The following is a 13270-nucleotide window of genomic DNA, read 5'->3' as shown; positions in this document are numbered from 1 at the left end:
TGGAGCAAACTACTGACATTTGAACCCCACTAATCTTGAACACAAAATAATACATGCTAAGCGACTAATCAACCAACAGACGTGTGAGATAGTCTATATATATATTCTAGACAAGTGAAACAAAGAATTCGACTTGTCTCCAGAAATAGGGCTAATTAAGTAATTTCCTATATTATTTTCTTGGATATACACGCAACTTTCTTCTCTATATATACTGAGAGACCATCAGAAGCAACCAATTAAACATCCCCAAACCCTATAACGAACACCAGCAATTCAATCATTTATTTAAGTGAGAGAGCTACGTATGTACTCCTTCCTTTCCATGGGTGTACAATCCACAAAAGATGTGGAGATTTATTATCAATCTAGATGCTTCGACCTCTGCAGCGATGCGCTCGAAGCGGTGGTTTCGAAGATGCCAACCATTGACCTGATTCCTGCTTCAAAGGTTTCTCGTGAATGGTACCTGGCCGTGCACTCCTCCCTCCGTCGCTACCCTCGTCACCTCCCATGGCTCCTTCTCTGCCATTACCATCCCCGCAACTCTCTCAACTTCTCCATCCACGCTTTCGACCCCTTGTCTCACTCTTGGCTGTCGATCCCGGATCAGCCTTCCTCAAACAAACCCGCAAACCAGGTGACCACACGCTTCCTCAGTGGATCCAGTGGGGACAGATTACACACACTCTCGATGTCCAAGATGGTAATTTCTGAAGACCCGTTCGGTACTAGGTGGGGTTTAGATTCCGAGGCACCTAAGGTGTGGAGACAGGATTCTGTACTGGCAGAGGTGGGTCGGTGGGTGGTCGTCGCCGGTGGCGGGTGCTTGGTTCCGTTATATGATGGAGAAGAGGTCAGGTCAGTGGAGGTCTATGATAAGGCAACCGCCACTTGGCAATTAACCGAGCCAATGCCGGTGCAGTTCGATGGATCCACATCCGCCACATGGCTCTCGGTTGCGGCTTCTAACGAGAAACTTTACGTGATGGAGAGGAAAACCGGTTTGGTTACTTGGTTCGATCCGGATTGTAAGAAATGGGGACCCATGTGTCGACTACCATCCTGCCACAATGTGTCAGAATGGGCTGTCACAGTGGGGCCGGGTAAGAGGCTTCTAGTGGTGGGTGTGGGGACCACAATTCAGTCGAAGCTAAATGTTAGAATTTGGGAGGTGGATGGGGAGAACCTCCAGGTGGTGAATAACAAATGTGAGGAAATGCCTACGGAGATGGTAAAGAGGTTGTTTCTCAGTAATGTAGGCGATGATGACACGTGGCACGGTTGCGCGGTGGAGGTGTGTGGCACAGAGCGGGGAGGGTATGTGTACAATGCGTCGGAGATGAGGAACGGCGCCGTATTTTACGAGTTGGAACATGATGAGAAAGGCAAAATAGTGATGAGGTGGGAGTGGGTCCCAGTACCAGAGAGAGTTGGAGATAGTTCAATGGCCGGTAAGATTGAGTTTGGGTGTAGCAAAGTTGGTTTGGGCGATCTCTCTAATCTCATCTTTTGAAGTGCATCAATAGTTCAAATACGCATATTGCATTGTTTATCATGTAATTGCTTATTGACATGAAAAAAAGAAAAAAAAAAAAACAATTGTAATATTGTCCCTAAAAGACATGTTTAGTTGTTACGGGATTGTGCAGAATGAAATTGTTTGATTCAGAAATTCACAAATTAACAGGAACTCATATCCATGAGCATACATGGAAAGAGTTGTGAGAATGTGCCAAAATGATTGTTCAATCCGTTGTACTGTGAAAATAGTTATGGAATATCCTATTTTGCTTATAAAATGCTTGATATCAACATAATTATTCCTACTAATAATTATTAATATGATTAAATAAAATGATTAAACAATACTATAACAATAGTTATTAATTATCATTTTCTAGCGATGTTTTTGATCATAAACTTGTTTATCCAATCACTAAATTAAAGATTAAATTAGTAAATTGATGATTAATCATTTTTAATTTTCTTGAAATAAAATATAGATATGTATTTTTTTTTATAATTTTTTTATAGTGATCTTTTTCTTATTTATCAAAAAATTTGGATTCATTTTTGTATAACAAATATTATAAATTAAAATACAATTTAAAATAATTTAATTTAATGTAATAAAATTCAGAAACTGAAATTAAGAGGAGTCAACACAAAGAAATAAACTTAAATTAGAAGAGAGAGATAACACAAGAGTTTCCATCGTAAAAGAAAAAATATTTTTGTTTTTTTTCTCATCAATTTATACTAGAATAAAAAAAGATAAAAAAAAACTCAGTCCCATTTCATACAAACTGTCATACGAACGGATTATAATAAATCCCCCTTATTTCTATGAAATTTCGGACAAGCAAACCGTCCTAGACTCCTAGTTTATGACTCTGCCAAACCCGTCGAAATTTTTATTTATAAAATATTAAAAAAAATCAAATAAAACACCACAAATTATGAAATTTTTTAAAAACACCCAAACCACCAAATGATTTGGCAGCCTCATTATTGAAAGGTGCAGATTGGTTTGAAAGCCTTTCAAAATCTAAATATATTGAATAGCATAGTGTATTTTTTTAGTTTTTGGGAGTATATTGAATCAATATTTAATATTTGTATGTAATTTCCAGATACGAATTTTGATATGGACGGATATTATCTGATCCGTTTGAACCCCTAGTGTCGGGGACTCGGGTCTAAATAAAATCAGTGTCGTTTGTTATTTTAAATATTAAATATATATTTTCCAGTACAATTTAAATTAAACATGCGTCTTTTGAATCCCTACTCCATTTTCTATTTATTTTTGAAGTAATTACCTACTAATTATTTTATTAAAATAAAAGAAAAGGTTTTAAAGTGCAGGGGTTTGTGACAATATTACTCAATATATATTTTTCCAGATTCGATCTGGGTCCGGACAGGATTGGAAATTTGGAATAAGCTTGTCAGCATAGCACCTTTAATTTGACGTCAGTAGCTAATTAGAGATAAGCTATATATCTGAATTACAATTTACAAAATACACATAATAATTACCTAAGTTTGTTGGGTTAAACAGCCTAACAATATTAGGATTTAGAAAACCACAAGAATTTTAATAATTTGAAAATTACATGCCACGTAATGTACCTAGATATGGCAAAGTATATATGATATAATCCGAACTCTTAAGCTGCCTAACAAGAATTCTCTGTAAGGTGTAACAGAAAAGCTTTCTGAACTCTTTCCTGGAAGTAATTAGAACCACGGAAGGCGCATGGTACGATGATTGACTTATTGTTGTTCTATCCTTAGTATAACTAATTACTTAACAATGCGTGTCTGTCACAAACAACGAAGGGGTGTGTGATCATGGTGTGATGTGATTGGCCTGGGCTGTTTTTAATTGTAAAGAGTTTATTGGAAGGCCCAAGCAAATATCGATCTTTCTTTTACGCCTTTGTTTGGATGGAGAGCAGAGGAGGGGAGGGGAAGTGAAGAATAGGAGATAATTGAATGGAATATAAGGAAAGATTAATGGGAAAATTTCCTCCATGCCACTTCAAAACTTGGAAAATATCAAATTGCCACCCCAAAACTCAAAATTTCTTATTTGCCACTCTAAAATCATCAAATTTACCAAATTGCCACATTTATACATTTAATATACATATTTGATTAAGTTTATTCTGAAAAACATTGTATTAAAAACGTATTTTGATATTTCCAATTTTATCCCTCAATTCAACAGACTGCAAACCAAATTAACCCCTCTTCGTCTCCTCTCCTCTCCTCTCCTTTCCAATCTTTCTTCCACGGGGCCTCTGCCTTCCCGTTTGCTTCGAGAAGCGTCTCTTCAAGCACCTCGTGTCGCTCCTCTCCACCTTTTCTGTCTTTGCCGCTGCATCTCCGCCTCTTCAAGCAACACTTTAAAGTCAGCAACATTTAACCAGTTCTTGCTCCACCAGCACTGCTCTTCGCCGAACCTGCTGCCTCTAGAGCCATAGAGGCATAGAGCTCTCTTTTGTATATTTTGATAGATATAGGCATATATAGAGCTCTTTTTTTGTGTATTTTGATAGATAGAAGCATAAAGCACTCTTTTTTTGTATACAACTTTCAATACTATCTTTCGATATATGCTGGTGGTAGTACTTTGCTGGAAATTTCATGTACTTACAAATGTGTAATTGTTATTGCATAATTATAATTAGTTGAAGTTTGTTTTGATTATTTTTTTATATTGGAAACATTATCATTGTTTTTTATGTGATAATTAATACTAAATTGAGGCTTTCTGTCTTACTGTCTTAATCCATTGACATCTAGGCTTGATCAAAGCTAAAGTCTGATAAAAAAAAACCAGTAAATCATGATTTTGTATGTAACAACAAGCTTACATGGCAAAGAAATGAAATTAAGCAACTTTTAAGGCTCCTTACATAAAACCATGAAAATATGCAAGAAGAATCATTAAAATCAAGCTTAATACACTTGCTGGTAAAGAAAAATGTAGAAGGAAGGATTCTGGTACTAATCTCAGTGCTCAATCACTAGCACAGTCATACTGGCATGATGTGCAGTGCATTGATTGCATGGGATCAGTAGTTGAGCCTTTGCAAACCTCTGTTGTCATAAAAAAATGCTCAAAATGCCCTTCTGCTGAAAACTGGCAAATCAGAGGGCAAAAACTCTGATTCTGTCAAAATAAATATGACAGGCAGATAGAGGACTTCATTCCATACTGTTTAGGCCCAAATTTTGATCAAAAAGGATTTTTCTACTATTTTTAATGAATTTTTGAAGTTCAAATTTCCAAATATCTGAATTTTTTTTTTTTTATTTCTGTTGCTGGTACACTGGAAAAATGGTACTAAACCCCTTACCCACGCGATGTAGGAAAACCAGAAAAATATGAAATAAAACACACAAGTAATATGGACTAATATGGACATTTTCATGAAAAGAAATCCAAATTTCATGTAGCCAATTGCTCAAAATAAATTAATAAGTAAATGACTGAGAAAAGGACTGCTGATCCCCTTCTGTCACTAAATAAGGCGTTAAAAATATAAATAAAATTACTAAAAATGTGAAATTTGTCCCAGAAGTGCCTAACATGTCTAAGAAAGTAATTATATAATAAAAATACATGATCATATTCAAAAATTAGGATTTAAGGATCAAATCATGAACTGTCAGCATATGAACTATGCAATAAAAATTGCTAAAGTCTCTTACTTGATAATTCAATAAAGAGAAATGTACATATGCACTCCAGAACCAATATGGATGATCATGACTACATAATAAATCATTCTCTGTGTTTTAATTTGACAAAATCGAAGTTTCACATGAAGAAAATTATGTTTTAATCGAGTTCCTGTCTTCAAGTAGAGTGTGATAGTGAAGATTGCATCCAAAACCATGAAAAAAATCAGTCAAATTGTGAGGAAAAAACTCGGTACCGATATCAACATGGTTCAAACCAAAACTGGCTAGCAATCTTAAAACCCCTTCATATTTCTATAGCTTAGAGAAGAGACAACAGGGAACAAAATGAAATTAAGAGAGCGATGAGAGAAATTAAAAGAGGCGAAGGGAAGGGTATGAAGTGCGTCAGTGGAGGCGAAGGGATGAAGTGCATCAGTGGAGACCTCCATTTCTAATTTTATCTGTGTTCTTGAAGGGTAAAATGGGAAATATGAAAATACGTTTTTTATACAACACTTTTCAGAATTATTTTAATCAAATAAGTATATTAGATGTATAAATGTGGCAATTTGGTAAATTTGATGATTTTAGGGTGGCAAATAAGAAATTTTGAGTTTTGGGGTGGCAATTTGGTATTTTCCAAGTTTTGGAGTGGCATGGAGGAAATTTTCCCAAGATTAATATATTTAAGATTTTTTATGTTTAGATGATTAACGAGAGAAAATAAATTTAATTTCTTTTTGTTTTATTTTTATTTAGTTGATTAAAATTTAGAAGGTTAGAAATTTGGTGGTTGTTATAGATTTGTGATGAAGAAATTTGAATGTGAATTATATATATAAAACATAGGTTGGACATTTGTATTATTTTTTTTTAAATATTTTGCAATAAAATTTATTTTCATCCGTTACACTTCTGATTAGGTAAATCTTTTACCTCACATATAATTTTGTCAATCAAATACGATTTGAGGAAAAACAATTCTTTGTTGACTTTAGAAATGTAACATTAAATTCAGGCTTGGTATATAAAAAAGGCAACTCTAAGAAGGCATGGGTAAACCGTGTGATCTAAATTAGATGGTCCGGATCTGAATGAAACTTTTCCAATAAATTGTGTACGGTTGTTGTATCGATAACACGTACTCTCCAAATTGAACGAATCGGATGGTTATCCTATTAAATCACCGGAATCCTTGCCAACATTGAATTTGTTGGAACTGACGCTCTCTGACCATTTTTTTTTTTGTTGAAATCTCCTAGGCGATTGCATTAATCCAACGATATACAAGATAGCTATTACATAGATTTTTTTTTTGATTAAAATAGAAAAATATGAAAACCTATACATTGAGTTACTTGTAAAATCATCTAATTTGCTATGTCAGAAAATAACAGATATGTGAAGTCAAAGAATGCAAATTAGTCTATTCGCGCCCGATAAGCAAGTATGTGGGCCTTCCGACTTTCTTCTCTGAGAATGTAGACACAGCAGTAATTTTTTGAGTTGCATGGTTGGCGGAATACGCCGTATTGAGTCCTTCCTTGAGGACAAAATGTCTTCTTCTTTCCAAAATCGACGTCGTCCAGAGGAATGCACACCCGAGAGGCACTGAATCAAACTGGACCGAGACAGTCACCACTTAGAGAGGAGGAAGAGAAGGGCACTGAATCTGATCGGACCGGGACAGTCACCACTCAATCGAAAAGGCACTGAATCAAACCGGACCGGGAACTGAATCAACGGTCCAGGACAGTCACCACTCAGAGAAGTGGAAGAAGAAGAGGAAAGAAGAAGAAGAAGAGAGGAAGAAGGAAACAACTATTTGCAATATTGTCATCAGCAACAACCATAAAAACACGTACCTTATTCATATATATAGTTATAGTAGATACTACGAGATGGAAACGAATATACAAAACCCTCAGTCGAACCCAAAAAATAGAGACGAACGGACAAGGCGACGAGCGACAAAACTCTTAAACAGAGTCATATGCTCGAATGAAGCGAGACGAGATGGACTGGGCAGACAAGAAGGGATGGAGGCGAGGCGGAGCAGAGCGGCCGAACTAGTGTTGCGACTCTCAAAACGACAAATCTTGATCGCCTTCTGCGGAGCTAACAAAGTGACCTGCGGAGTTTACGAAGTTTTTAATATTCTATATTATCTCTCTGACAATTTATCTGAAAAAAACTTGAATTTTTTTTTTGGTGAACAAATTACAAACGCGATAAATCTGGTAAGAAATGTGACTAAAGCGTAAGGCTCATCCAGTACAGGCCCCTCTTTCTTGGGCCAGTATATTGTTCATTCCTTTTGGACAAGTGGATTCCCATTTTGGGCCCACATGCCCTTACTGTTAAGGAAAACAAAAACGCAGACGAAATCGCTTACCTGCCTGATATTACTGCAAAATCATCCTCTACCAGTAAAATTATAACAACCAGTACGTCAATATGACAATGAGTTGAAGCATTTATTTCTTACCATTACCTAGTAGCTAGTACTAACAAAGTACAAAGCGCGCGTACATATGCACTTATTATTTTACAACAAGAGAGGGTTGCTACTAGAATAAATAAATCCCAACCCCGATCACACTAACCAAATACGACTTATTACATCATATCACCACATAAACTGGACACAAGACACAGAATTCCAACATAAAGACACTACGAGATTAAAATGTAGATCCAACCAAATATGAGTAAACTGCCCCCATTGATCACTTGGTTGCTATGAAAAGTCCCCAGCGCTGCTCACCAAGTGAGCTCCTCTTCAGCTTTGCATTCCACCCATTAACTATGTCATCATAATCTTTCTGCAGTTTCATCAACTTTAGTAAATAAAGGTTCTACCAGACATGAACAATGGTAACCACAACAATTTCATGGTGTTGCGCGGATTTTCACTTGGTGTGCAGATAGGATTGAGAAAATTACCTCTGAGAAATCCTGAAGAAACTCATCTTTGTTCTTCGCAGTCGTATCCAGTTCCCTCTGCAATACTTCCAGAAACTGTAAGAACAATAGAAACATACCCCCTTTAGAACCATAATCCAAGAGAGTGAGTGAGCAAGAGAAAGAATACAGAGAGAAAAAAAAAAACCTGATTAGTACGGTCTTCGGCAACTACATCATGGAAACCAGCAGCCTCTATCATCTACAATTCATTTTAATAATATTAAGTATAGAAGTCCTGATTTGTAAAGTATATCAAATTGTACATATAAGATAGAATAAACATCTTATACAAGAACCCTTTCTTGAATTCTAAAATTCTTAATGTGTTTCAAAAGGGTAGAAATGTATTGGACATGTGACTATAGAACCGATTTGACCCCCTTCTATATACGTCTAGAACTAATGTCTACCAGCGAACCATCAGAAGGGTAAAACATGAACCTTTCCGTAAGTCTTGACATCATGAAGATCATAACCCCTCTGTTTAATGTAAGACACAAATTCCTCTGACGGTGTGCCCTCATTCTTGCAATAGTCACTTATCAGAAGCTTACCCCCAGGCTTCAGCCAGTTATAGAAGCTCTTGAACAATGCGGGCTTATCCTACAATTAACAAAACGCAAAGGGCTCGTCAGCATAAGTCGCACTCAGGTTTTAGCATTACAAATTAAAAAAACCAGCATACTTTTCTAAATGAAAAGGAAAAAGAAAAAGGAAATTATAAGTACCATAATATGGAGGATGGTATCACGGCTATAAATGACGTCAAAGGAATTATCAGGATAAACTTTCTTGGTACAATCAGCGACCTCAAACTCTACAGTGCAACTGCGGCCAATTGCACGCTCAAGGGCAAAAGAGACCATGTTTATGGAGAGATCTATACCGACCACATGTACATCAAAATTGTCAGCCATGTAAAAGTCACCTCCTCCAATCCCGCATCCAACATCTAGAACCTTCTGCCCTGGCTTCAGATCAAGTTTCCCCACAAACTCCTTTGTAGTTTCTGATTTAATAGGGAATGCAAGCATTGATAACAATAATCATGGCTGGTTCTTCACTTGTTCAATATGGAACTAAAGTGTGAAACACGTACCAATTCCACCAGTGCTGACATAGCCTTCACCAAAGACACGCTCGTACCGCAAAATCCCATTGGTCTTGTACTGCACATTGTCCAAGAACTGTTGGAACCCTCTGTCATTATCTGATTTCACCTTTTCCAAAAGCCAGCATATCTATGGTATTAAAACATGCGAGTGAGACTTTTTACCGCCTGCCATTCCCTCTGAATGTAGATGTCAAAGAAGGTAAAAGCAGAATCAAATGGACAGAAGTTGAAAGAAGGCGACTTACCTGGTTTTGGTTTTTCTTGTTCTTGACATATGCTCCGATGCACTTGCAAGTGTGTAAGGATAGTTCATAAGAGTTACCTTGTTCATCATAGGTGTGACATTCCTTAAAAACCTGTTATTATTAACATAAACCTATACTAGTTAGAATAATGAATTTGACAGAAAAATTGAAATTCTATAACAAGCTCATTATAGAAATAAAATATCAGGTGTATGGTCCAAAGAACTTTCAGTTACTTTATTTGTTACAAAATGTATATATGGGAAGAAGGCATGGTCCTTTTTATAGCTCCTACTATTTGGTTTCCCACAAAATTGCTAGTTGTTATTTTTTTTAAGGTCCATTGGCCAGTAGATACTGACAATTGTATTAAATAAAAAATAATAAAAACGTTTTTGTTTTTAGATCCTACTCACAGAACTAAATCACATATTACATCATTTTGATTGCTAGTTGTTGATCAATACTTGCACATTAACTTAAAATGTTTCCCTATACAGAACCACTATTTAATGAATACCAGTCCTTTCTAGTATTGAAATTAGCAAGGCTATATTTCTACCTGCAGATTGCGAGAGTAAAGGAAAGAAAACGCATCTGACCTTGGTATAAAACCTGGGCTCTCTGTAATGAGTGGGGTTAAGCTTCCTTTTGGAGTCCCCTGATTGGTGGAAGCACGACTCTCTGAAGAATAAGTAACCTCCAGGTTTTAGCCATTTTACCATCCTCTCTGCCAATTTCTCAACCTATATCACAACAATGATTTAACAAACCTGTAAGTTTTGCAACTGGAAAATTGCCAAAGTGCACGAAACATTTTATTTCTAGATTGGCAAATTTAGCTAATTATAGATCCAAGCATAAAGCTTATCACAAAAAGAATTTAACCTCAGGTGTATTTTGCGAGATTCAGGTTTATTCTGATTCACTTTATACCAAAGCCTTAAACATATTATAGAATACCACATTAACCTTACATGCATAAGCACACAGAAAGAATTGAGTATAGACGTACTATAACAATCACTTTATGGTTATACCTCTTTATCAGAAAGATACATGAGCAACCAGTTGGAGAAAATTAGATCAATTGACTCATCATCGATAGCAAGGTCAGGAGAGGTGACATCAGCACACATGAAGCTTGCATTTTTATAATGGCCATTGATGCTTTCATTCTACACAAATTCTCATAATTAGTTAAATCAGAGGAGACATCAAATCAGATGAAATAAAAAAAAATAGCAACAACATTCTACAAGCAAAAAATTGAGACTAACGGAGAAACCCTGAGGTGACCATAAACTGAAGAAAAAATCTCAGTTTCCTACAGTCCGCAGGGATGGAGCTTAGTAAGGACCAAAGTGGACCCTCCACACCCCCGCCCCGGGCTCCTTTTCATTTTTAGCAGCAATACATGTGTCAGGAAGGATCCAAAGACTAATAATGCATTATATGCTGAAAATCTATTAATTTGACTCCTCTAAGCCTTTAATTTTAGATAAAGTGCTTGGTAGATTTTGAACCTCCGGTACCATACACCGGTCACCTCTAAGAATTTACTCAAGCTCCGCTACTGCCAGCCATGTCTATAAACAATATTTTCTAGGTTTAGTCTCTCATTTTTTCCAGATTCTAATCATATTTGGAGGGTAAACTTTGTACCACTCTGTACCTCCAAATTTTTGCCATAAAAGGGGAAATCCTCAGGACTGTTTGTTGGTTATAAAAGTACACAGTTCGTCAGCAAAATCAAGGGTACTGCAGTTTTTTCAACTTCATTTCAAATTAAAAACATTCTTCAAGGAAAAAACAAACCTTCTTAATTACGCTTTCAATGAAATCTAGAGCAAGGACATGACCAGCTTCTTGAGCCAATTCTCCAGTGAAACGGCCGATTCCTGCACCCAGCTCTAAAACAGATTTCCCTTTGTAGCATGGAAGCAAGGAGAGAATCTGCATCATTTATTAACAAAATGATTATTATGCTGAATACATGCAGCCAATAAATCAAGCATGCTGTTTTGGCCCAACATCAACTCCAAGCTGATCACATCCATGTGAGAAAGGATAGTTTACCGTACCAGTCATGGCCTATCTAGCAAACAAAAATACTAAATTCTTAAAGAAGTTGTTCAAACAGCTTCTTCCCTGATTACTCGATTCACTAGTTCACTACTTCATTCCGATATAAACTTTGCAATGATTTCTTAAGCTATGGTAGGGTTAAATATACCTCTGGTCTCTCCTCCTTGTCAAGATCAGAAGCACGTGAATCAAGCATCATAGCCTCAACAGTGAGGTCTTTTGAGTGCTCCAGCCAGTAGCTCTTTTGTACCTCCCTTTCTTCTACCCCTGATTTAAATGAGTTGTTATATTAATGTTTTCCAACGAATCAAAGAGAAGAAAAAGTAAGTTAAGCTCACACATCATTTTTAAGGATATCTTTTCGCATTCTGAAAATAACAAAACTTATACTTTTCAAAGATTTTTTTTTTTCCTAAAGGTTTGTAAAATTGGATAAAAACAGCTAATTAGCACTAGAATGTGATATTTCATTGTTAGAGGTAAACCAACAGAAGAAAAAAAAAAACAGATAAGCATGAACATCATCTGTTTGACAAAATTTCTCATAAGGAAATTTCTTAATGTAGGTATAGATCTTACCAGAGTTCTTTCAGTTATAGTGTAATACCAATTGTTGGAGCGCGCCAGAGGAATCTGGGCCATCAATTAAAGATTGGATAGTCCAGAGCACACCTAAAAGATGACCAACCTGACTTGTGGATCAAGCATGATCTACACCATCCAATCGGGCAAGAACAATCCAGATTCTAGTAGCGTGCTCCAGTAATGTCATTACAATAGGGGAGGGGATATACCAGTTCGGATCAATTTAGGCTAGTAGCTCCAGAGCCACGAAAACCAAATGTCACACGTAATTTGTAACCAAAAAAAAGCAAAAATTGATCTAGCATTGGTTGCCAGTCCTCATGTTGGATAGACTTAAAATTTGGAGGATTATTAAATCAAAGTCCTCTGAGTAGAGGATACAGTAAAAAAAAGGGCGTGAACGGAAATTGTGCCAACTGCTAGGTGATTAATCATACTCAGATCAACATGAAAATGTCCAGAATCTCATTTAAACAGATAAATCAACATTATGATTGCTGTAATTTGTAGTATAATAAATGCCAGAATTAAATTGAACAATTTTGCTATAAATCTAATTTGAGGTCCATCTTACCATTGATTGCAGATGCCATTATTGTCCTTCGAGAAATTTCCTTTTTATTCTAGTTTATTGTTATTCAGTTAAAAGATTTGATGAATCTGAGGGACTAAATCACTAAGATCCCTCAATTGCAAGCCGAGCTCTAGAGAAGCTCCGAGATCTACGATTGCAAGCCCGACCTCTCTGCTGCATATACCAGTATACCTATTCTCACTTAATATATCTAAAAGAGAAACAGGCTCTAAAAGAAACGGGGGAAGAGAACTGGTTTGTAAAAGCAATGGAGGATATGAAATGAAGAATGGGTTTTGGCAGGGGTTTTCTTGGTGTTTTATAGAGGAGGGGAGAGAGGAACTGCTGAGATTTGAAAATGTTGATTACACCCGGCCTCCGTTCATCCCCTTTACACCTCTATCTTTGTGCTATTTATTTATTTTTTTCTATTTTTGATGCTCTTACTACTGTAACCAAAATAAGAGAAAATAATAGTTGTCCTGCCTGGATGGT

At 36.3% G+C, this 13270-nt stretch overlaps 2 protein-coding genes across 2 annotated transcripts; one reads left to right on the top strand and one right to left on the bottom strand.

Moving 5' to 3' along the window:
* Positions 1-286: 286 nt before the first annotated feature.
* On the top strand, positions 287-1535 carry LOC144559484 (F-box/kelch-repeat protein At1g23390-like). The gene has a single exon (XM_078308507.1). It carries the CDS (start codon positions 308-310, stop codon positions 1514-1516), a length of 1209 nt encoding a protein of 402 aa, XP_078164633.1. The 5' UTR covers positions 287-307; the 3' UTR covers positions 1517-1535.
* Positions 1536-7670: 6135 nt separating this feature from the next.
* On the bottom strand, positions 7671-13069 carry LOC144558955 (phosphoethanolamine N-methyltransferase-like). Its single transcript, XM_078307835.1, has 12 exons — positions 12776-13069; positions 11765-11883; positions 11347-11484; positions 10569-10706; positions 10131-10274; positions 9529-9639; positions 9269-9410; positions 8898-9178; positions 8611-8772; positions 8315-8368; positions 8149-8223; positions 7671-8027 (listed from the first exon to the last, which is right to left on the bottom strand). The coding sequence occupies exons 1-12, from the start codon at positions 12792-12794 to the stop codon at positions 7932-7934; spliced, it is 1479 nt and encodes a 492-aa protein (XP_078163961.1). The 5' UTR covers positions 12795-13069; the 3' UTR covers positions 7671-7931.
* Positions 13070-13270: the final 201 nt, after the last annotated feature.

The sequence above is a fragment of the Carex rostrata genome, chromosome 9 (genome assembly GCF_964058835.1).
Source record: "Carex rostrata chromosome 9, lpCarRost1.2, whole genome shotgun sequence".
NCBI lineage: Eukaryota > Viridiplantae > Streptophyta > Magnoliopsida > Poales > Cyperaceae > Carex > Carex rostrata.
Note: the sequence above shows the minus strand (reverse complement) of the source record. Positions and strands in the feature narration are given on the sequence as shown.

Bases quoted from the DNA above. Each gene is read 5' to 3' on its own strand.
- LOC144559484 (XM_078308507.1), top strand. From the start codon at position 308: ATGTACTCCTTCCTTTCCATGGGTGTACAATCCACAAAAGATGTGGAG.
- LOC144558955 (XM_078307835.1), bottom strand. The intron at 10,707-11,346 runs GTTTGTTTTTTC...GAATTTGTGTAG, and splicing joins TTGAAAGCGTAATTAAGAAG to AATGAAAGCATCAATGGCCA. The intron at 8,369-8,610 runs GTTCATGTTTTA...AATGAATTGTAG, and splicing joins ATGTCAAGACTTACGGAAAG to ATGATAGAGGCTGCTGGTTT.